This window comes from Hyaena hyaena, unplaced genomic scaffold (genome assembly GCF_003009895.1).
Source record: "Hyaena hyaena isolate Hyena2069 unplaced genomic scaffold, ASM300989v1 scaffold_54, whole genome shotgun sequence".
Classification (NCBI taxonomy): Eukaryota; Metazoa; Chordata; class Mammalia; order Carnivora; family Hyaenidae; genus Hyaena; species Hyaena hyaena.
In genome coordinates this window covers 3,836,470-3,861,768 of record NW_024080685.1, presented here as the reverse complement: position 1 = coordinate 3,861,768, position 25,299 = coordinate 3,836,470, and the positions used below count along the sequence as shown (strand labels likewise).

The 25,299-nt window shown below is 43.2% G+C and overlaps 1 protein-coding gene across 1 annotated transcript in view; it reads right to left on the bottom strand.

The window, feature by feature from the left end:
• The window catches only part of SHROOM3 (shroom family member 3), a 304,996-nt gene that overhangs the window by 4,970 nt on the left and 274,727 nt on the right, over positions 1 to 25,299 (bottom strand). The window contains exons 7-10 of the mRNA XM_039230978.1: positions 20,021 to 20,094; positions 15,620 to 16,516; positions 13,702 to 14,190; positions 10,706 to 10,856 (exon numbers count right to left, since the gene is read on the bottom strand). Coding sequence (XP_039086909.1) covers positions 10,706 to 10,856; positions 13,702 to 14,190; positions 15,620 to 16,516; positions 20,021 to 20,094 — 1,611 coding nt within the window. The remainder of the gene's footprint in view (positions 1 to 10,705; positions 10,857 to 13,701; positions 14,191 to 15,619; positions 16,517 to 20,020; positions 20,095 to 25,299) is intronic.

The window sequence follows — 25,299 nt, the reverse complement described above, 5'->3', positions numbered from 1 at the left end:
ACATGAGCAGGGGAGAGGCAAGGGAGAGAGGGAGACAGAGAATCCAAAGCAGGCTCACCGCTGTCAGTGCAAAGTGCGATGTGAGGCTCAAACCCACAAACCATGAGATCATGACCCGAGCCCAAGTTGGACCTCAACTGACTGAGCCACCCGAGATGCCCCATTAACTCACTTTTAAAAGGCTTTTCAAGACATGCTCTCTTTTGGTCCTGATAACAATACCATAGGCAGGTAGGGTATAGATTTCTTGTTTTTACAAGTAGAGAAGCCAAGAATTAAAGGAATGAAGGGACTTGCCCAAGGTCAGAGAGCTGAGTTGAGTATTAATAATAGTTACCATTAACTAGAGCAGTTACTATGTGCTAGACACTGCAAGAAATGCTATATAGATGATCTAATTTAGTCTTCCCAACAATCATACAATACATACACATACAGCAGGTGAAGAAACAGACTTAGGTGAGGTGATGCTCCAAGATGCACATACCATTAAGTGGGGCTGCCTTGAACTCAAGTCAGCTTGATTTAGGAACTAGCCTTGTACAATCATCATAAATATTCACTGAGACCTTTATCAGAGTCAGCCCCATGATCTTTCCATAGCACTCCACTGTCTCCGGCTGCCTGAGTTATGTAATTTGCCATTTTTATTGCAAATTTCTATACATATGAAACAGTTACACAAGTATCCAATATATTTAACTGAAGGAATGAAGTAAAGATCTTAGCAGTTTCAAGTATGACTACATTTATATTAAATGCCCACTACTTTGCTAGAAGAGAAATTAAACTTGGTGATTTTTAAATTAGTCTTTTGTTTTTCTCTTAGCCTAAGGTAGCCAGATGGAAAAAGGACATAATCTTTTTTTGGTTAAAACCTATTTCTTTACCACTAAAACAGTTCCAGCTCAAAAGTTTTTTATGCATATATATAAAATCAAGCCATGTGGCTTCCATTGGAAACTTGGTAAGATAGGATCACAATTTTGATGTTAGAGTAAAATCTTCATTTTTAAAGGAAGGAAAGGGGGAAAAATATAATTTTGACTAACAGAATTGAAGGGTCCTGAGGATGTTTTTGTACTATTTCTTCATCTTTAGAAAATACAACAATTATAATGATATGGGGGAAATAGTTCTCCATGTTGTGCTCATCTTGGAGCTGGACCATCAGAGGTACTCCAGTCTTCCAGGCTAAGTAAGGTTCAGAGTGTCCTTGAAATGTCTAAGTTCATGGTGACAACTTGTCTTCTCGACCCGCCTAAGCCCAAAGGCTAAAAGGTGGCTAAAAAAATTCCCATCTGCTGCACTGCCTCATCATGGGTTGTAATCTTTGGCTTTCCTCAAGCTGTTTGGTTAAGATAAAGTCAATGCAAGGATAATTTTAGTAGAAGAAAGGGCTGTATAGTCTATAGGACTTCCCAACTGAGAAGTCTAAACCCAGAAAAATGCAGGTGGGAGAGAATACTGCTTAATTTTCCTTATGTTCTCCTGGAAAACTTGTTTTCCAAAAAACTCCACCAGCTCCGGCTGGCATCTCTGGTATCTGCCTGCTACACAGCCTGCCAGGCACCTTCAGCGACATGCCCCGCGGGGTGCGACGATCTTGCGTGGTGATATCCGTTCTTACAAAGAGAACAGCAAGGACACTGGGATGGAACGCGGTAGGAAAAATAAACACTGCCTGCTGTCACAGCTTCCAGCATTCCCACTGGACAAGGTTCAGAGAAGTCAAATGTCATCACTGCTGCTTTCCAGGTAGACTGGGAGAGAGACTGACATCTCCGTGAGGTCAGGCCAGGGGTTTTCCTCCTGGCGGCATCTCCTAGGCTCACGGCTCTGTCACCAGATGACACCTTCTCACAGTTACACCAAATCCAAAAGGGCAGCTGACTGCACAGCAACAGTCCTATACGCCAACCTTGGGGAAAAGTCTGATTATTTAAGTGTTGTGGGATCCATTTCAGCCTCTCGTCTGGAGAAGTACAGTTTCTAGACAAGTCTTGAACAAGAACTAGTAGAAAGAAGGTAATGGCCTTGCATTTTTTATTCCTCAGCCTATGACTTCTTTTGAAACTAATGTTGTGTCCTTACTTCTGGAACCCAAAGCTCTTTTGATAATTGAGTTGATATCGTTAAAAAACAAACCCTCATTGCGGCCTCAGAAGCTGGTATTTGAAGGGACAGGAGATTCTGAATGTGTGAATGAGTGGAGACCAGGAAGGAAAAGTCGGCTCTCGCGCTCCTATGCAATCAGGAGTACTGAAAGGACAGCCGCCAAGCAAGCCTGGTCCAGTGGGCGGGTAGCCGGCAAGGAATGTGACACAGCTGAACAGCAGTGGGGGATTGGGCTCGGCAGGCTCATCCTCTCAGTCCATCCTCTGCACACCCTGTTTTGGTTTTCAAAGACATGGATGCTGGGCGGAACCACACGCCTCTCTCTGCGGGAGCTGATGTGCACCCTGGCTTGCCGGTAGAAGGAAGAATGGAAGGAGGCCGAAATGTCTGGGAGCGACGCAGGGAGGACTCTGTGGGAAGGACCAGTGCACATTTCGTGGCACTCTGGTTTCTGAAAGCTATTCACCGGGCTGTAAGGTGACGTGTTGGCACGTATGGCCATGCTGTGATATAGAAGTTATCTGTCACTCCTGGCCCAAATGGCACATATTTGGATGGTATTTGATTTTTTTAAATGTTTCTAAATTTAAATGATGGAAATTTGGATTTAAAATTGTAGTTAAGGGGCGCCTGGGTGGCTTAGTTGGTTAGGCGTCTGACTTTCGCTTAGGTCATGATCTCGCAGTTCGTGGGTTCGAGCCCCGCGTCGGGCTCTGTGCTGACAGCCAGCTCAGAGCCTGGAGCCTGTTTCAGTCTGTGACTCCCTCACTCTCTGACCCTCCCCTGCTCACGCTGTCTCTCTCTCTCCTAGAAATAAATAAAACATTAAAAAAAAAAATAAAATTGTAGTTAAAAGCGATGTGAGTAACTTAAGGCAACAAGGGAAAGTTGGCTGGACCAAACAACCGTTTCTCTGCCAGGCAGCCCTCTTAACACCACCACCACCACCACCACCACAAAAGCCCAACCCTATCAACTTCTATCTGCAGAATTCACTGTGGGAGAGATAACAGGTCTTTGGGGGGTTTAGTTGTAATAACATACTAGTCTCTCAGGAGCTACTTAATTTGCGAAGTCATTCACATTTTTTCACTTAACTTCTTATCTGGTTAAACTGTTACGTCACCTTGTGTGCGATGCAATTTACAAGGGCTCTTTCTCTAAATATAGTTTAACAGACCCTCCCCTCCCACCTCACCATCTGCCTGCAGCAGCCCTGCTGGGCCCTTTCAGGCCTCTTCGCTGCTGCAGGAGTCAGGAGCCTAGGCTTTGACAGAAAAGTCACGCCCGTCAAACCACTTGACCTTTTGTGCTCCGTTTTCTCACTCATAGCCAGGGGATAATAATATCTGCCTGAAACTAATAATGTTTAAATATTAAGCTCTTTCTCTGTGCCAGGCACCACTGAAATATTTTACTATTTAATTACTACCAGCAACCCGATAAGTATTATTATTATCCCGGTTTTACTGATGAGCAAAGTGAGGTGGCTAGAAGTTATTTAACTTGCCAGAGCCAGGTCCTCTGGCTTCAGGATCAGGGTTTTAATCAATACATTAAAATAGCTCATAGGAATGTTAGGAGGCTCAACTACAATAAAGCTTGTGTGAGCATTCTGGGAAATATAAAAGTCTTATACATCTTCAAGTTATTATTACTTGTTGTGCTATCGTTAAGATTCAGCAATAGTCTGAAGAACACACACCACTCGTTTTAGGGAAGCATGTCTAGGGGAATACTCCACTTCTCCCCCGTGTGACCACGCTGCTTTGCCTTCCGCTCAGGGATTTGTGCTGACAGTGTTGCCAATCACGTCATTACTAACACAGCTGGCCTGTGCTGATGGACCATCTTCATCTCAAAGAAGAAGAATTCAGTACTCCTAGCCACGTGGCTGGAGTTTTGGAGCAGAGTGGAGTTCAGGCTGCTGCTAGTAAATATGATGAAGATAAAGGCACTTCCACCATAGGCTTTGTTCTTTCTTGGGTTTTAAATGGGAGGATCTGGGCAGTAGTACGTGATTGTTTTCACAGCTGAACTTCATCTAAGAGAAAAATCAGGGGTGACTTTGTCCCAGTGACAGAAATGGGATCAAACCTCCATCCCATGTTGTGTGACCTCCAGATCTTGGGGACTCCAGCATTTCAAATACTCTCTGGCACATTCTCTGGCAAGAGTGGTTCTTTACCATTCATTTCCTCTCAGGAAGGCTTGTGATCATAAAGTTGTCCTATTTACCTAGTACGGTCTCTTGGTTCTGGGTATCATGACTCTCTGACGCACAAACAGTATTAAATTTCTTTAAATTCAACTAAGCCTAGGGGTGCCTGGGTGGCTCAGTCTGTTAAGTGTCCGACTTTGGCTCAGGTCATGATCTCATCACTTGTGAGTTCGAGCTCTGTGTCAGGCTCTGTGCTGACAGCTCAGAGCCTGGAGCCTTCTGCTTCAGTTTCTGTGTCTCCCTTTCTCTCTCTCTGCCCCTCCCCCACTCAGGCTCTCTCTCTCTTCAAAAATACATAAAACATTTAAAAAAATTAAATTCAACTAAGCCCATCACCTCCCCTCCCTAAATGACCTCCTTGTTTTCCCTGTTTTGGTTATGACAGCCATCTAAGCCAGGAGCTTGAGTCATCCTTGAGCCTTTTCTCTCTACCATGCTCCACCTCTGATCTGTCCTCAGGTTCTGTCTGTTTTGCTCCCCCCTTTTCTTTTTAAATCCATCTGTTTCAGCTCCCACAACACTGCCTTTACACAGGTGCTGTCACTTCCCCTGTAACACCCTCTCAACTACCGCTCTTCCTCCACAGCTGCCAGAGAGACTTTTCTAAAATGCAGATCGGTCACAGCTCTCTCCCGGCTGGTAAACCCGGGTGGAAGAAGGGTGAGGGACTCCTGACGTTAGCCAACATGGCATACACCCACTAGAGCCTCCCGCCCTACTTACCACAACTAACATCCCTGGACTCTGAAGGGGGCTCTGTAAAGTTAAGTACGGCAGTGTATTGGGGCAGGAGCCAAGTCCGAAGTATGACCCAGAATGGGGGTTAGTTTCCTGCCTCCCCCTTCTATGTTCTAGCTCTGAAGTGCACACAGGGTGTGGCAGCAAAACCCTGAGAATAGTCCTGCCTTTAAAATAAGTGGACCAGAAAAGGGGCCTCCATGAGTTAAAATGTGTGGGGAAAATCCTGTTTTTAACCCTCCTTGTTTCCTTCCCCTAGCCCTGGCTCCCAAGAGTAGCTCTACTCCCTGAGCCATACTTGCAGTGGGGGCACAGGCACTGAAAACCCCAAGAGGAAAAAATAAACAAACCCTTCTTTCTGGTCAGAGGAAGTGGTCCACACAATGTGAGGGGAATCACCATTCTTTTTTCTTTCTCTTTTATTGAGGGTGGTCTCAGCCATGCAGAACAGCATAGCAGCCCAGACTGCTATAGGCATGAGAACTGGTCTTTCTAGCCTGAGGTCCAGGAAGAGGAGTGGCTGGGAGCCAGAGTGTGGGGGTTGGGGTGGAATACTGCCTGGGACAGCTAGAGAGAAGATCCCCTAATTCTGTGTATGAACTGACAGAATTCCAAGGCTCAAGCTCATGTAGACCCAAAGCAGCACAATAAAGACTTTGAGAACTGAACTATGACAGAAGCAGCTATGACAGAAGCAGCTATTCAAGTTCCAGACTAACCTCTGAATGGTGCATGTTTGGGAAGGATCTGCACAACACAGCAATGGCTCTAGAAACTGAAATGATCTTGGAATTAGCACCTAAAGGTGGGCTAGAACTTGTAGTCAAGGGCGTTTGGGTGGCTCAGTGGGTTAAGCGTCGCTCTCTTGATTTCGGCTCAGGATGTCATCTCACTGTGTGATATTGAGCTCCATATCGGGCTCAGTGCTGACAGCACAGAGCCTGCTTGGGATTCTCTATCTCCCTGTCTCTCTCTGCCCCTCCCCGGCTCTCTCTCTCCCTCTTCCTCAAAATAAATAAAACAAACTTTAAAAACAAAAAGAACTTGTAGTCAAGCTAATTAGATTGCTTGCTAAAATGAAAACAAAAATCAACATTCTGTAGATGATTTTAACAGTACCCAGAGTCTCACAACTTAATACTCAAAGTGTTCAGAATACAATACAAAATTACCCAATATTAAAACAAACAAACAGTAAACTGTGAGCAATTCCCAGTGGAAGACAATCAACAGGGGCAAAGAACCCTGAGAACACTCCAGTGATGGAATTACTAACGCCTTTAAAACAACTTTTATAACCTTCCTTCACGGTAAAAGTAAACACTCTTGAAAGGAACACAGAAGTCCTTGGCAAAGAAATAGACACTACAAAACACTAACTCAAATGAAAATTTCGGAACTAAAAAACTATATTTGAAATTAAGAGAATTACTGGTGGAATGAAGACAGTCTTATAGAAGTTATCCAATCTGGAGAACTGACAGAAAACAGATTTTTAAAAATGAACCAGGGCTTCAGGGACTTGTCGGCTACTATCAAAAGGTCTAATATTTGTGGTACTCGAGTCTCAGAAACAGAAGAAAGATTAGTGCATCAAAAAATATTTGAAGATATAATAGCTGAGAACCTTTTGAATTTGGTGAGAGACCTAAATTTACAGAATCAAGAAGTTAGTAAATGCTAAATAGGATAAACCAAAGAAAATCAGGCCCATGCACATCATAATCAAGCTGGTGAAAATTGAAGATCAAGAAAAAACAATTTGAAAGCAGCCAGAGAAAAACTACATTGCATACAGGAGAATCAATATTTAAATGACTGTGCATTTTTTGTCAGAAACCATGGGAACAAGAAAGTGGAATGACAACTTTAAAATGCTAAAGGAAAAGAACACTCAACCCCAAATTCCATATTCAGTGAGAATATCGCTCAGGCATGACAGCAGAATAAAGACATTCTTAGATGAAGGAAAACTAAGAGAAGCTGTCACCGGCAGACCTATTTTAAAAGAAATGGAACGAAGGAAGTTTTTCAGGCTGAAAGGAAGAAAGACCACAGAGGAATCTGGAACTTGAGGAATGAAGGAAGAGCAACAGAAATGGACAGCTGAGAACCATCTGGGTCACTAATGGTCTCTTGGGGAAAGCCAATTCTGAGGAACAAGAGATTCTTTTTGCCTTTTGAAATATTACACTGAGTCTCTAAGCCAAAGCCCTTTGGCCTTCAGAATAAAGGATCATGGATGTGTTGAAGCAGATTTTTGCCTAATACACATAGCTTGGTTAGGCAAAGAGCTTAAAGCTCTAATTATTAGACTGTCTTTAGTTTTTATGTCCAGACAGTTCTGACAATGAAAGTGTTTCATACTTCTATTTACTTGGAACATTAAAATTCATCATCTATGATGTATACATAGAAAACATATTAAAGTAGAATTGATTTAAAAGGCTAATTTCAATTTTTAAAAATATTTATTAATAAATTGGGACTCTGGTTTCCACCAAGTCTTAGTGAATTTCATGCCTAGAAATAGATCTTAGGTTACTAATAATTTTAAATATCAGGTAATAAGTTATTACTCTGGGGAAGTTGGTGGAAGGCTAGTCTCTGCCTTGGAACAGTCCTGATGAAGCATCATTTTTTAAAATCATCCTTAGGAAACCTTGCTGAATACCGGGAAGGGAACTGCATTTTCTTTCTTTCTTTTTTTTTTTTTTAATTTCTAGGAGAGAGAGAGAGAGAGAGAGAGAGACAGCGTGAGCAGGGGAGGGTCAGAGAGAGAGGGAGTCACAGACTCTGAAACAGGCTCCAGGCTCTGAGCTGGCAGTCAGCACAGAGCCCGACGCGGGGCTCGAACCCATGAACCGCGAGATCATGACCTAAGTGAAAGTCGGACGCTTAACCGACTAAGCCACCCAGGCGCCCCGGGAACTGCATTTTCAACTGTATGCTGCAAATATTAATAGATGCCTTCTACAACATCATTTAAAACTCACATATTTTGGGGTACCTGGATGGCTCACTTGGTTAAATGTCCCAAGTCCTGATCTCAGCTCAGGTCATGATCTCACAGTTCATGAGTTTGAGCCCCGAGTTAGGCAGTGTGCTGACAGCAGGGTGTCTGCTTGGGAGTCTCTCTTTGTGTCCCTCCCCATATTTTCTGGTTTTTTGTTTTGTTTTGTTTTGTTTTTTAATTTTTCAGTTTATTTATTTATTTTGAGAAACAGAGAGCACACAAGCTGGGGAGGGGCAGAGAGGAGAGAGAGAATCTCAAGCAGGTTCCACACTATCAGCACAGAGCCCGATGTGGGGCTCAAACTCACAAACCACGAGATCATGACCTGAGCCAAGATTAAGAGTTGGACATTTAATCAACTGCACCACCCAGGCACCCCTTCATATTTTGTTTTTAAAAATTTTTAATGTTTATTTTTAAGAGAGATAGAGCACATGCAAGAGTTGGGGAGGGGCAGAGAGTGACAGACACACACAGAATCCGAAGCAGACTCCAGGCTCTCAGCTGTCAGCACAGAGCCCAGATGCGGGGATCAAACTCACAGACCGTGAGACCATGACCATTAACCGACTGATCCACCCAGGCACCCCCTATTTTTCTGTTTTTAAATCAGGTATATAAACACAAATGACACTAATGAAAATTCTATCATGCACGAATAAACTTGTAGTTCATTAAAAACATCTCATAGGGTTCTCTAGTGCCACAAAGTAAGATCCGAACTCTTTAGCATTTCAAACAAAGCCCTATGTGACCTCCATGACCTTCTGGCCCCTGGGGAGCCTCCCAGCCTCATCTTTTGGGATTTGTTACCTTCCCATGTGAGCCTCTAAATTTGGTCATTTCTAACTGAGGCATGAGCCTTTTTGTTTTGCATTCCAAAGTATCAAACTGCTGGCAATACCTTTCTTCAGCACACACAACTCCCTGTGTTTTTCCACGTCTCTGGGCGGGTACCCATGCCAGTCCCTTTGTCTTAAATGCCAGATCTTCTCTTGCCCTGACTCCTGACGCATTCTGATTACTTCAGTGTAAAATGTGGCAGCAAAGGTGTCAGAACAGTTTTGTGGAGATAAAGAGAATACAGTGCTATGAAAAACACAGCCCACACTTAACGGCATAAATGCTTGGCACATCGTACCTAATGTTATTTCCTGTGAGGATTAATCCTCTGTGCCTTTATAGTCTCAATCTAAAAATACTTATGCCACATAATCATCAGAGTGAGAGGCTGATAATAAGCTGATGGAAAAGCATTTTTTAGGAAAAAGCAATGAGTAATTTATCACACTGCTACTATAAAATAGGGTATATCTACATGCAAAAAACTATAAAATATTCAGAGAAGGGGGTCATGGCAACTTGGCACCTGTAATGGTGTTTACATAGCTCCCTCTTTGGGATAAATATAGAGAGATGAGAGCAAGTGGTTTTTTTCCTCATTGGAGGACCCATTACATGAGGGCATTGGGCAGCATTTGAGGTAGGGATATGCCAGAAGGGATGCCATGAAGCAGGTGTTTAAATGGGAAAGCCCTGGCTGGAGAGTTTGGTACCACAGAGGCTGCATCAGCTTGTCAGCCCTGTGCTTGTGAGTCCATGGGGCCAGAGGAGCTAGAGCAGCGGGAGGGAGAAGGATACCCCTGACGGAGGTGCTTCTAAATCCCCTAAATCCTCCTGCCCCCCTGCTCGAGGGTCTATGTTCTGTGGTCTCGTTCCGCACAGAAACAAGAGAGCTTGGGACACATGGAGTAAATGAAATAGAATCACCTAAGAAAGCTTCTCCTGGAGTTGGTACTACAGAGAACCACTTACATTCCAGACTCAGCAAGAGAAAAGCGTTAACAGAGAGTCCTTTTTCAGCGTGTGGGCCTGGCTTGTATGAAGAGCTGAAAACTCAGTGGCAGGTGGCCCTTCCGGGGCTGTAGGGAAAATGGAATGGCAAAAACTTTCTCCCCTGCAGGCACAGCCAGGCTTAGAGCTTCAGGGTATGTGGGAAGACCAGCAATGGCATCATGGTGTCATTTTTACAATGTTTTACATTTAAAATTTCTGTAGGAGTATCAAATGCCAACAGCTAAATTCCAATACTGCTCTTCCAAGCTATTCACTGGGGTGCTGCAGACAGAGTTGGGGGAACGTAAAGATTAACATTACCTCCTCTCAGAAGTGTCTTTTGACAATCGGTCTTTTTCCTTAAAGTTTCTACGTTTTCTGTTTTCCTTTTTGACTATGAAACATGAAAGGAAAATTACATTCCATTCCATTACCATGGGTATTGGCTGGTCAGCTCAGAGAAGAGCATTAGGGTCTCTGTGTTGGACTAAGTTAAGATACGGCACCTGGGTTTTAGTCTCAGCTATGAGACTTTAAGGAAGTAACTTATCCCTTACAACTTTCACTTTTGTCATCGGTAAAAATGAAAATGGCAAGAAGGCAATGAGGAGATCACTCTAGGTGCCATGTAAGTCAAGAGTCCAATGACGGTGTGGGCAATGTTGGTGATGTGACAGACCTTTCTTCCTCTTCTATCCTAAGGGGTCAGTATCCCTGTTCAGACCTTGACTGTCTTTTTGGAGACAGCAGAATACAGACTCCAATTCTTCCTTTACCTTCTTTTCATTGACATCCACCTGCTCTTCCTCCTCATTCACCTCTTCTGGCATATCCTTAATCTTGTTCAGAAGTTCAGCCTTGGGAGCAGACACACTGTAGTAGGCAGGACAGTTGACCAGCATGCCCACCACTTCCTTATCTTCACTCCTGAGGCATAAAGAACAAAAAATACATAGAACAAATGAAGCATATTCCAGAAGTTTCATTTCACCAAGTCTATGCATTTAGAAAGGTGTAAAAGATTCTGTTCATTCCCTTCCCAGAAATTAGGATGAGTAAATATTTACCAATGAGTGATTACTATGTGTAGGGCTCTTGGAGGCCAGGCAGACCTGGGCTAGAAAACACCAAAGGGTGTGCAGGGAAGGAGACTGGACGTTAGGCCTGTGGATTTGCTAGATGACTCTGGGCAAGTCATTTGACCTCCTAGCGTGTTTCTCCTTGTGATAAATACAAGAACGATATTGACTCCCTAGTTCACAGAAGGACACTCGGAGCGCTAGGAGTTCCTGAGTGAAGGTAGTTTGAAGGTGCTGCATCATCTCCAATTGTGGGTTATTTCCTCCTCTTCCAGGGTTATGTCATCTTTCTGATGCCTAATGTAATTATTGCATGGACAGTTACCATGTTTCCTTCTCATGTAAGCATGATAGCCCGTTGCAACAAGCCTTAGAAATCAATAGATTGCTAGTTGATGGATACAAGATGTGAAGTCTACTCCTTAGTTACACAGCAGGGATTTTGAGGTTGGAGAACAAACTAGGAACTGAGAACCCTGATATCTAGTGTTCTCTGCTAGACTATCACCAAGCTCTCTTTAGGAGTATAGGTCAGACATATACTACCAACTGAATAAATGACCCCATGGAAGTAGGTGAGGTTCTCTTGCAGAGGTATTTCAATTTTGTGACTTTATTTTTAACATCTAGGCCATCACTTTACTATGGAATAAAGAGCCACGAAAAATCATTTTTATTAGGTTTCCTGTTTGATAGGACTAGTTTTCTAAGCAATAGTTACATTTAATTCAGTTAATTGAAAAAATAGGAAAAAGGTCTTCTGGTATCCTTCCCTCCACTTCCCCCCCCGCAGATATATTCATTGCCTTACAAATGCTTCTCAGGCATTTGACTAAACCTCGCAGTGGCTAGTCTCATGCACAATAGGACAATGCTTGTTTTCACCAGAAGATGGCACATGCCGTCCTTTTGAAATTCCTCCAGAAGGTCTCTGTGCTGCAAAAGCTACATGACCATTTCATTTCTAAATTGAGAGAATGGATGTTCTCAGTGATAATGCTAAGAAATACTTTGCTAAGGATGTATTTGTAAATCGCCTTGGCTTTTCTATAGCAAGTGGTCAGAGAATGGAATGAATGGAAGCCCCTAACTCTGATCTACCACACCTACCCATGGGGAACTGACTGACACACCAAGAGAAACCCATCTTTGGGTCCTTCATGGAACTCAGTGGATTGATTGCCTTCCATGTTGTGGGTACTCAGTAAATGTGTGCTAAACACCTGACCCTGGATAAGTCACTTCACCTCGATAAGTCTGTTTGCCAAATGGGAAGAAGGGGATGGACGAGGTGACAGTTGAGGCCTTGTATTGAGAGTCTCCAACAACCTATCAAAGAGCTTGTATGGACTCCATTGCTTTTCCCACCGCCCCCTCCCCCGAATCAAAACATAGTATTCCTGTTAGTAATTTAGTTAGGATCAGTTGGAAATTTCTAAAGGCAAGCTCAAATTTAGATGTAAAGCTCTGTTTTTGTTTAGTCTAGAAGCCGCTAACTGTGGAGGTCCATCCATCAATCCACATAGTTTTCAATAAAAATTAAAAAGAAAACAAAAACCACTCTAAACCTTTCCCATACTAGTCCTTTAAGGAAATCAAACATATAAGAAAATATGCGATAACCCAGGAGAAATCAAAAGAATGAAAAATATAGATTGCTCAGGGCCCTTTCACCCCTGTGGCCGGGGGCTGGGACGCACTGCAATAATGTAAATGCGTGCTGTCAGGGAGCTCTGGGAGCAGAGGCTCGCTGGCTGAACGACCCCGTGAGACGGCACCCACTTTCAGATCTCTCGATTCTTAGGATGAAACAAACACGCACCTAACTCTTGAAAAGAGTGAATGTCAGTGTAGTAAATAAATCCATTTGTCTGAGTTTTTGTTTGGTTTTGTTTTGGGCACAAGTGAGCAAGGGGGAGAGGGGGGAGAGAGAAGCGGGTGGGGCTCATCCAAAATGGGGTTTGAGCTCACCCAAAGCGGGGGCTCAAATTCATGAACCGTGAGATCACAACCTGAGCCAAAGTCAGACGCTTAACCAACTGAGTCACCAAGGCGCCCCTAGGCTCTCTTCCTTCTTAGAGTTTGTGCTCAGCTCCACCTTGAGGAGGACTTTGCTCTGCTCACCGCTTCTCCCTGCCACTCAGCACTGACCCCTGTGGTGCTATCTGCTGAGGTGATTCTGTTGCTTATTGAATTAGGGGCACTGTGAAATCAGTAAGAGAGCAGGCACAGTGACCAATTCAAGTTCTAATCCAGACACCATCACTCACATGTTCCAGGACTTTGGTTGGGTCTGGTCTTAATTTCTCTGCGTTTCAGTGACCTCACTTGTAAAAGGGAGATAAGATTGGTCGCTACCTCAGGAGGTTCTTGTGAAGATTCTCTGAGATACTGTTTATATAAAAAATTAATACAGGGCTTAACACAAAGAATGTCGACAATATTAATGGTTTTAATGGCAATAGTCACTACTATTACTATTTTGCTGTTGGAAAAGTGCCAAGTAACTTAAGGTCAGTCTGCCCCACTTTCTACTCCTCAGAGCCATTCTGCTAAGGCTGAGATGGAGTGTCATTCTTGGGTCAGAATTTTTGGAAGGAGGAAAATGTCACACAAGTTGTCCTAGACTTACTGCCACCTCCATGGAAGGATGTTAAATGTAAGTCTCTTTGAGGGCATTATCAGGGACTTACCTCTTGCCTTCATATCCTGCACAGTTGACAGTTCTCTGCATTGCCTTTCTCTTTATACTGTTCTCTGTCAGCAAGTTCACATCTCGGGGAAACAAACCTTCCATCAGGTCCATAGTTGTCTTCATTCTGGAGTCTGGATCCAAAATGTCTGCCAGAGATTTGTCTTGGTGGACAATTTCCTTGGCCAGAGCCTCTGTTCTGATGTCTTCGGAGGTCTTCTGAGGACCAGAACTAACATTCTTTTCTAAACCCTGAGTCTCACTGACCGGGCTGTGGTTGGGAGATGGCTGCCCGGGGCTTGGCTGCTTGCCTGGAGCCCCAGCAAGTCGGGGCAGAGCGCCCCCAGTGCAGGCTGGGTTCATCTCATTGGCTTCTGAACCCTTGATAGAAGTTTGGGATCTGGAAGCTGGTATCTGACTGCCAACCGAATGGGCTGTACCAGGCATGGGCCTTTCCTTGGCAGCTGTCCCCGTGGCAAATTTACCGGAGCTGTTAGGAATATTAAAAAAGACAGCACAAAAGAGGAGTCAACCAAAGGGTAGGAAGTCTGAGGGAGAAGTTTTCCACATCAGAGCTGTGGCTTCCCACATGAGGAAAGGTGGGGCGGGGACAAGGTAGTCATGCTCTGAGGTTATTATTCCCCATAAACTGCAAGGTCCTAAGGGCTTTCTCATCACCCCAGCAGTTGGTCACATGGAAGTTGTGTAACTTTTTAAGGGATCTAGTAGGCATTCAGTTTTGTTGAATGTTACTGTGATATTCCAGGACTTTCTGAAAGGTCCAGGTGAGCAGAAGAAGTTAACCATAAAGGCAACGTGTACTTTTGGTGTTTAGAGATTGCTTGTCCTAGGAAGTATTTGTTGGGAAATGCTGCTTCTCTACTCTTCTGGCTTCCAAGAGGTTTTCCCTAAACATTACTGACCATTACTGTTCTTTATCTTTTCCGAGGGACATGGAGTGACTGTGGAAAGAAAGCTGACCATAGCCTGTCCATAATCCAGCCTCTTCTCTTTCTTTTGAGAGTGAGGCTATCTCTAGGCTAATCTACACCTTTCTCTCCATTCTCTCTCTCTCTCACACACTCACACACACACACACACACACACACACACACACACCAGTGTGTATCTAGCATGGCCTGAGATTAGGCAGATAAACTTGTTTGGGGTTCACCATCAAGAGGCTCACTTACACTCAAGAAAGAAGCCATATTTTCCAGTATCAGCTCCATCAGTAACAAAAGTGACACTTTTGCCTTCTATAGGTCTTTCTCTTTTGTCTTACATCATTTTTTACCCGTAATTTATTTAAAAAAATTTTTTTTAATGTTTTTATTTATTTCTGAGAGAGAGAGAGAGAGAGAGAGAGACAGCAGGAGCAGGGGAGGGTCAGAGAGAGAGGGAGACACAAAATCTGAAACAGGCTCCAGGCTCTGAGCTGTCAGGACAGAGCCCAATGCAGGGCTTAAACCCACGAACCACGAGATAATGACCTGAGCTGAAGTCAGACACTTAACCTGAAGCCACCCAGGAGCCCTTCCTTTGTCTTACATAACTGATTCAGAACTCAAGCAGTAATGAAGGACGCAATTTATTTAAGACCCTTTGAATTTATCATGTCCATAGACGTGAACTATGCCTTTGGGGCTTTGGTCTTCATTTTCACTATTTTCACTACTCTTGTTCCTCTGTTCCCGATGCTAGTATTGGGCACTAGGGTCACGACCTGCCAAGGTAAACATGAAACTGTTCTGCCAGTTGCATGACTTAAGCTTCTATAGAATATTTTCGCACTGGGGATCTCCTGTAGCCAATGAAAGGAGGATCTGAGGTGCCTGCAGTGTGAAACTCTTATTGGAGAGGGGCACCCTTTCGTTCCTGAACTGGGGGCTTGCCCTGACCAGAGACTGCCCACTTACCTGGTACAGGGCTCCTTGTGATCCTCTCTGTCCAGCTCTGCCTCATACAGGCCGTGGGGAGGAGGCGGAGGAAAGTCATCCAAGCTGTTTACAGGGGCATCCTGGCTCAGCGGAGGTGGTGGGGGTGGGGGAAGTTCAAATGTGGGGCTGGAAGTGGCATTGGGGTACAAGTCCTTCACAAACACTTCGTCGTCATCGTCTTCCCGAGGCGGTGGGGAGGCCAGCAGGCCTGACTCAGATATTCGGAGGGAGATCCTCCCTGGAGTGCTTGGGGCCCCAAGAGGCGAGTCAAGAGTGCTGCCTGAGCTTGGAGGGGTCTGCTGCATTTTGTAGTGCTTCAGGTTTGCAAAATCAGGTGACAAGGATTCTTCAGGGAGGCTGTCCTCTCTGACCGTGTGGGCCCACTTCACCCGAGGTGGGGCAGGCCGCTGAGGTAGCGAGACCTGCTTGCTTGTTGCCTCTTCTAGCCCATGCTCCGGGCTGTTGGGCTCGTGGCCTCTCGGACTGGCAGGCTGCACCAGGCTGTGACCATTGCTTCTGTGCGTCACTGCTGGGGTGTAGGGAAGAAGAGGCTGTTGCCCTGTGTGACAGTCCCTTCCAGTCAGCTGATCGGTTGCAGCCTGGGAGCTGGGGGGAACGGGGGAAGACAGAGATGAGCTGAGCGGGGTCAGGGATGCAGCCCTAGTGTCTGTGAGATGCCCTTGCACTCCTGTGGGCAGCAGCCTGGGGCAAGGCGTTGTTCTGCTGGCCTGCCTCTGATGGTCCAGGGCTCCAGGACATTCGCTGGGAACAGAGGAAGCACCAACTGCTTTGCAGCCTGAACCACCCCAACGGAGGCTAGGATGGTGTTTGAGCAACAGCATGTCTTCGTGGGCTCTTTCTGAACAACTGAGTGACCTGGAGCAGGATATACAAACACAAGGGTTACCGCTCAGAAGAAAGGCGCGGACTCTGAACCCTAAGTTCATTACACAGATGGTAAAAGCATTTAGGGAGAAGGGCCTCAGAGAAGCCACACACTGTCCCACAGGCTGTTCATACAAAGAACCAAATCTAAAAAAGATGCATGGGTGGCATCAGTCTGTTAGGCGTCCAACTTCGGCTCAGGTCATGATCTCACATCGCAGTTCATGGGCTTGAGCCCTGCATTGGGCTCTGTGCTGACAGCTCAGAGCCTGGAGCCTGCTTCAGATTCTGTGTCTCCCTCTCTCTCTTAGAAATCAGTAATAAACATTAAAAAAAAAAAAAGATGCCAGGCATAAAGTTCTACAGGAAAATGTCAGATGGTAGACATGGGGTCACAAGGCATTTCCTTTTATTAGCCCTCTCTCACTGGCCCCCCACCCCTCCACACATCCCACATCAGGCAGCTTTTCAGGGCAGGCTTCAGGGTATAAAAGGAAATAGGTGCATTTCTTCTGTCCCTTTCAGGACTACTTTGGGAAAAAGAATGCTGCCTCATCCTCTCCCAGTGTGATCCCCATGCGAGAGGTCTGCTTGGAAAGCACCTGCCTGGGCTGCTGAACTTAACAATTTTATTTACAGTTTTCTCTTCATCTCCTAGTGTTTTCATTTTTTACAATGGAAGATAAGAAGGAGAGGAGAGTCTCCCCCACGAGCTAATAAGCAATTATCTCTGGAGAGATCGATAGCAGTGAGCAAATGGGGTACATGGTGACTGAAACACCTGTCCTCTGTCCAGGCTCTGAGGAAAAAACCCAACAATGTTCAATATTTTTGTTATTATGCTCTAAAGGGAAAAGAGAAAACAAAACCGAAATCCACAGCCCTGCCTGCTGCCACCCAAGAGTTAATGTGGGGATCAAACAAAGCTCCAGCAAACCACCCTAGATTGAAAATTCCACATTTGGAACTCCCTAACTAGTATGCAAGTGAATCTGGAGAGCAGATGGAATTTCTCATTTTGCAGATCTGAGTCCCGAGGGAAGGTGTGGCTTAGTCCCCAGGAGAACCCCAGCCCAGGCCTGTCACAAAACCATCCAAGTGCCAGGCAAGGATAAGGCAGCATATGGAAGGAAAAGACTGCAAAGAGCCAAATCAGCTCTTTTCGTGATGCTATTTTTTCTGTATTATAAATGCAGATGGTTAAGAGGCCCCTCTCCCCCTCCCTCTCTCTCGGATGCAATCCCTCCTTTCCCCTCAAATATCCTTTTCATTTAGAGGCAGTATCTTTACCAGGAAGCTCTCAATATTGAAGACTGGCTATTCTGTACTTCTTGGTGGATTCCCAAATGGGGGTACTGAAAACCCAGAAGCGGGAGATTCACTGGGGTACTTTCTTCCCATGTCTTACTCATTTTGGTATCCTCAACACCTGGTATAAAGTACTCTCTAGGGGTGCCTGGGTGGCTCAGTCACTTAAGCTCCTGACTCTTGGCTTCACCTCAGGTCATGATCTCATGGTTCATGAGTTCAAGCCTTGCATTGGGCCCTGTGCTGACAGCCATGGAGCTTGCTTCAGAGTCTCTATCTCCCTCCCTCCCTCCCTCCTTCTCTGCCCCTCCCCAACTCATGCTCTCACACGCTCTCTCTCTCTCAAAATAAATACATGAACTTAAAAAAAATATCCTCTCAGTAAACATCTGTTGAACTGTGCCCACTGCTGTTTAGACTGTAGGGCATAAACTCTTTTCAAATTCCATATCCTCTAATAAGACACAGTATAACTAGAATCTGTTTTAATGACTAACCTGGGTACCTTCATTTTATTATATTTGTATTTTGAAGTTTTTTCAAAGGGGAAACATCACTAAAACACACAAAATAAAATATTTATCCTTTATTTAAATCCCAAATAAACTATATCTATAAATCCATATATATATATCTCATGTTTGTTTATTTTTGAGAGAGAGAGTGGGGGAGGGGCAGAGAAAGATGGAGACAGAGGATCTGCACTGATAGTGCAGAGCCCTATGCAGGGCTTGAACTCACAAACTGAGAGATCACGACCCAAGCCAAAGTTGGACACCTAACCGACTAAGCCACCCAGGCACCTCTAATCTTTGATATATTTTTAGTTTATATTTAATCTTCTTAGTTTACAGGAGCCATACTTCAATTGTATATTTTTGAAGGTAATATCGGAGTTAAATGCTCAGTCTGGTGAGAATGCTTCTCCTTGGTGACTGTTGTATTTTTTCGAGAACAAAAAATAAGGTAAAAGAGATTTTGTTTGAGTCTCTTTTATACTAGAGTGTGAGAGGCAAATATCTGTTGATTGTTATCCAGGAATCCTAACATTCAAGAATGGAGTTTGAGGGGCGCCTGGGTGGCTTAGTTGGTTGAACGTCTGACTTCAGCTCAGGTCATGATCTCACGGTTCATGGGTTCGAGCCCCATGTCGGGCTCTGTGCTGACAGCTAGCTCAGAGCCTGGAGCCTGTCTTCAGATTCTGTGTCTCCCTTTTTCTCTGACCCTCCCTTGCTCGTGCTGTCTCTCTCTCAAAAATAAATAAAACATTTAAAAAAATGAAAAAAAAAAGAATGGAGTTTGAAAGCATCAGCTTTATTTTTTTCTTCGCAGCCAGTATTAGGCTGAGTTATTGAGAAGGTGAATATAATATAGAAAAAGAGAGAAACAATGATTGGATGAAATATAAGAAAAAGAAATTGGCTTACAAAAACATGGAAAATCGTAGATAAGATGTAAATATACTATAATTAGTAATAATAAATTATAGTAGAGCAGTAGATAGCCCTATGATGCTGCATTAAAACCACATACAGGCATGCACTTCAGGAGAAATTCCTTGGAAATTTCTACTTAAGCTCCATGTGAATAGCTCAAAATTTTAAACTCTTAAATAGTATCCATTATATTTTTCTACCTAGGATAAATAATTTTGATGGCAATTTTTAGCTTTCCTGCTATTTTTTGTCCCTAAGTGCCTAAAAGTTATGATTTGGGAGCTTTACTTTTTACTTTGTATGCTTCCTGTAAGTTTACAAGGAAGTTTATTCTGTGAAGCTGTTCATGAAATGGTCATTCTTCCTCTCGTGTTCTAGTCACCAGACCTGGCCTTTTGTGCACAGGACAAAGGGAGAGAGTCACAAAAGTGGGGCCCCATGTGAGAGCCATCACAGGATATGCTTGAGAAGAGCATTTCCATGAACTATTCTGAGCTACACTTATTTCAAGTCAACCATTGCCTCAACAGTACACATTCAAATTCTATTTGGAAGAAGTCTCATCCTTAGAGGAAGTCATCTATAAGTAAAAAATGCAGAAGTTCCCTATTGTCTAGACCAATGGGAGACACAGCACACAGTAGCATGAACCATCTTAATGTCATGCTTCTCTTCCTTGGAGAGAGGAAGAGAAACACTGAATTCCGGCGGCATTCCTAAGGTAGAGGGCATCATAAATACACATACATACCTGGATCCAGGGTCAGCCAAATAACATGGATCCTTCACAGGGCCAAAGCCATTGTTTTCCCCCAAAACCACATCCTTGAAACAGAAGAAAGGCACAGTGTTATTCCCAACAAATGGACACTGAAATTTACCAAGAGGGTGGAGGGAGAAGGGAGAAGCAACATTTATTGGGTGCCTGCTCCTTACATTCAGCCATCAACGCAGCACTGTTACATATGACCCCCTCATCCTCAATGCCTAGGAAGTGCTGTGAACCCCGGTGCATTGAGGAGGGGATGGGCCCAAAGCACTTAACTGTCCTAAGGTCACAAGTGGCAGAATCAGGATTTGCACCTCAATCTGTCTCACTGGGTGCCTCTCCTAATAAGGACATTTTCTAAGCAGAAGCCTGATAACAGTGGTTTCCAGGGTTCAAAATAACTGCTGTACTTGAAATAGAATGATGAAAATTAATTCAAAGGGCCAAACATTTGAAACAGCAATAGGGAAGTATGGGAGATGACAAGAAAAGGACAGTTTATTGAATGTAGCAAAAATCACAAATGTCTGAATCATAATTAGAAAAAAAGATATGTGTCTGGTTTGTAATCAGGTTGAAGTATATTCTCTCCAGGAAAAACATGTCACTCACATGTACTAGCATGTTACTTTTCAGGAGTAGTCATTTCTTGCTTTCAGTTTTATCTATCTATCTATCTATCTATCTATCTATCTATCTATCTATCATCTATCTATTTAGAGGGCACAAGTGAGAGGCAGAGAGAGAAAGAAACTCAGGAGGCAATGAGGGAGAGAAGTGGGGCTCACCCAAAGCAGGGCTCAAGCTTACAAACCGTGAAATCATGACCTCTGCCAAAGTCTGATGTTTCCTGACTGAGCCACCCAGGCATCCGTGTTTTTGGTTTTAGTATGGGTATATATTGGTTTCCCAAAAGGGTGAGGTTTGTTTGGTTTTGGTGAATTTTCGACAGTATAAAATTTGGCCCATGTGAACAGGTCCCTGATGAAGACAATGATGTTGCTATTGATAATACATTCAAGTTTCAATTATTTATAACAGGAGAGAGGCATAAAACAGAGAAATTAAATCCATATATGATCTTCCACTTAGTTTTAGCAACTCATTTTGCCATTTACTCTGTCCAAAGGGCTAATTGCTTTCCACTCTTTTTTTTTTTTTTTTTTTTGGCCCAGTCAGTAGTAGGGGTTCTCAAAGGCAATAGAAAAGACCCAAAGGCAGTAGTAGGTCTGAAGGGAAAACAAACAGCTGAATATTATTAATAGCAGCGATCCCTTATTGCATTTACTGAGTGCCACTCTGCTAAGTACCTTACAATCCTCAAATTATGTGCCTGGACTTGTATTAGGCACCTGCTGTTCCTGTAAGTTAATCAACAACAATAGGGAGAGGGGAAGTAATTGCAGCTCAGAGGAGTTAAGTATTTTGCCCACAGTTAAAGTAGAGGAGGTAGGAGTCAAACCATCTCTCTTCAAAGCCCCAGATTTTTCCTTGGAATCTTCCGGGTGAGTAGAGGCTGTGCTGAATGCAAGATTTCAATGCTTTGGGAAAAAGGAGTTCCATATGTCTCTGACTTGCTCCAATACTGCTAGAGGGAATGGGAATTCCTATTCTCCATGAAACCTTCTGGTCTTTCTGAAGTCTTTCCTTGTTCCACCCCCCTCTGGACAAGAATGTACAGCTTTGCCAGTAATTAAGTGGGAATGCCTCTACCTCCCCTTTAAGCTCCTTGCCCACTAACAATTAGGTATACTTTCCCATTTTTCTTATTTCCTTTGAATTTCAGTATGAGTTTAATTTCTGTAGTCACATGAACTGGCCCCCCAGAATAAGATGCTTAAGTTGATATTTATGTGGGTGTGCATAAGATAAAGAAAGAAAACAAAAAAGACTTTATAGGACAGCAAAACATCAAAAAAAAAAAAAAAAAAAAAGATGAGTGAGACCCACTCATACTTAGGGCATTGACAGAACTCTCTAAATCTCCTGCTGATGACAATACCATTTGGATGGAAGTCCAGCCTAGTACAAGCCCAAGGAGGCTCAATTTCTGTTGCATTCACTTGCTGTGACTGCATATGTTCACAGCAAAGAAGACTTTATTTTCTATAAAGTGTTAAGTATAAAGTACTTACGGCAGTTTAGGAAAAAGCAATGGCTCTGGGAGAAATACAAGGTGTTGAGTTATTCTCGTAGACACTTGGATAAGCATCTGATGACTGACTTAAAAATACCCCAGTTCTTATTCTTCGTTAGGAGTAGCAAACCTAAAACTACAAACCTAAAGTCTATGGAGTCCCAATCCTCACTCTTGCTTTGGGTTCTGAATTACTTATCTTAGTATCTCCACAGCCAATGATATATGAAGACAACAGTAGTCATCTACTTTGGAATATCTGTTTCAAGTATCTGCTAAAATGAATCAGAAATCCACTTGAGAAATCTTAAGTTTTATTTAAATGTAAATAACCGTAATCAATAGATGTTAAAATGAAATCAATTCATTGACTGAAATTTTCAGATAGATATTTAATCCTAGCCTCCACCTCCTTCCAGTCTTCGCCCAAGGAGGGAGCATGGTATAGTGATTTGCAGAATCTGGTGTCGGACAACATGGGGTCAAAACCTCGCTCCCACCACCTGGGGCAAATTTCCCATCCTTTCTGTGCTCAGATCCCTCTTCTGTAATACAGAGATAACAATGGAATCTACTTTGCATAGGTGTAAGGATTATTTTTATGCTTATACGACATATAGTACAACCACTGGTATATACATAGTAAACATTTATTATTAACTATTTGTAACTTTCCCTTTGGTGGAAAGGAGATTCTGTTTATGCACAAGCTTGAATGGGTGCTTACTGAAGGGTTGTTACAGTGATTTACAAGCTGCATTCTACAGAATCAAGCCTATATCCAACATGGTAGGATGCACTAAGCAATTTCCTCAGCAGTTAAATGATGTTTGTCACACCATCACATGGTGACCATTTTATATATCAGAAACCAGGGTCTCTGAGAAATCAGGCAGAAGGAGAGAAGCCTCTAACGCATATGGAAAAACAACTCCCAGCCAGGAATCTTATTTCTCGAAAGGCTTCTTTTTATAGCCTTTGCTGTATTTTAAATCTATACAATGAATAGGTGTAAATTTTCATCTCCAAAGCAGAAATACTTGGATATTCTCTGGCAGCTTTGCAGGGCCCATCTGCTTTAAAAGGGTTAAATTTTCTAAAGCTTCACAGAAAGTAGGAAATAGGTAAGAATTTGATGTGCCCATCAGCTCCATCACTAATATCCACTGTTCTGTAATTACACTTTTCATATGAAGAGGAGGTAAAGGAGAATAAGAGGCTGCATGCTTTAGAGAGGACATAGCTGGCTAATGAGAGGCCCAGGCCTGCTGGCTGACTAAGCAGGTCTCAGGCTACAAGCGGTGGTGGTTTTCTGCAGTTATTTAGATCCAAGGGTGATCAATTTTTACTAACAGAAGAATTGATTTTTTAAAATATTTTAATTTTTTAAAATCTTAGAAAGCAAGCATGGGAGGGGCAGAGACAGAAGGAAACAGAATCTGAAGCAGGCTCCATGCTCTGAACTGTCAGCACAGAGCCCAACATGGGGCTCGAACTTAAGAACCAGGAGATCATGACTTGAGCCGAAGTCGGACACTTAACTGACTAAGCCACCCAGGAGCTCCTGGAAGATTTGATTTCTATGCTGGCCTTGTTTTGGAGTCAGAAACAGTCCTCGATAATGGACTTCTGAAAAGGAACGGAATCCTTGTCAATAGCTTGCAAAATTCTGGTCTAGCATCTGGCTCGCAGGAGCAAGTAGCATGTGTTCAGGCTGCCATGGGCTGAGCCAGCACCAGAAATAGACTCCATATTTTGGGTTTAACTTAAGCAGGCAGTTTCCACAGGGTTGCTTAATTTCTCAGAGTTATCTAAAGCTCGGATGAGACAAATTCTTACTAAATACCTTCATTGAAGCTTAATAATAATGGTAAAGTTTCTTGAATTTATGCAAATAAAAAAACAATATCCTGAAATAATAACCACAATAATTGTGTGGAGCCTAGTTTTGTTTTGTTTTTTAACTAGTTCTACAAATAGGGTATACGATGGCTGTAGGCAGAAGAATCAAGGAGCAGACCTTGCCACGGACCTGGTCTCCGGACAGGCAAGGTCTGGTTGCTGGGCGGGAGAAGGAAGCTCAGGGGCACGGTCCTGGCTCCGTTACAATCTGGGGGATGACATTCTATTTTCAGAATTTGTAGGAGCAAAGCAGCACAGATAAAGCACTTCATTTTGAAATGTTCCCCCCCCTCTGGCATCACAATCCCCAAATTAAATAATATCTAAATATGGTACTCTATTGCAGAGGATGTAAATAATGTTCTGTATGTGTCTCTCGAAAAAGTTTTTCAAATAATATATTTAGCTGGGATTTGGAAGAATTTCATTACTTCTCTCTACACCACTTATGTTTTAGCTTTATTTTCCAGTTTACTGGGCTTGAGAAGTATTTGGGGAGAAAGCAAAGGAACACTCATGGCCACTCAACCAATTTCCTAAGGGAGAAAGAGGCCATCTAGGAAGAAATAAAAAGCAGAAAATGATTTAGTTTTCACCTAAATATTTCTGTTTTCTGTAGAACATGGAAAGAAAAATTAAGAAGATATTTGGATTGCTATGCTCTTGAAGCCTATCAAACTCACTAAAATTTTATGTTACATATGTGGATTTTAAGTGTTCTAGTTGTAGGATAAGGAGTAGAAATTAGCTCTGGTTTTCATTCTGAGGGGAGGAAAATGGTTAGTGAATGCTTATGGAACATTGCCTGTATACAATTTTTTTTGGTAGGTTTATACTGGGGAGAAAATATTTCTGGGTATTTTGAAACAGAAAAATATCTAGATGGACACAGGATTTTGTTTCAGAAACAGTCCAGCAAAGTACTTCTCAGGCAGTAATGTCTGAATCTTTCTTTGAAACTGCTTCTACCAAGTAGTGCCTCTCCCATACAACCCCCAATCCTCTGTCAACATCCTGCCCTGTCCTTCACAGCCTGATTCAAATACGGTCTCCTTCCAGAGAAGCTCTGAGATCGCCTCAGTTAGAATTAATAACTCTCCCTTCCACAGTGTATTATTTATCACTGCTCCCAAAGCATTCGCTAGTCATGTTAAAGTTCATATTCCTTGCTCAGTTGTGAACCCCAGAAAGGCACGAATGAGCCTTATTTCATTTTGTATTT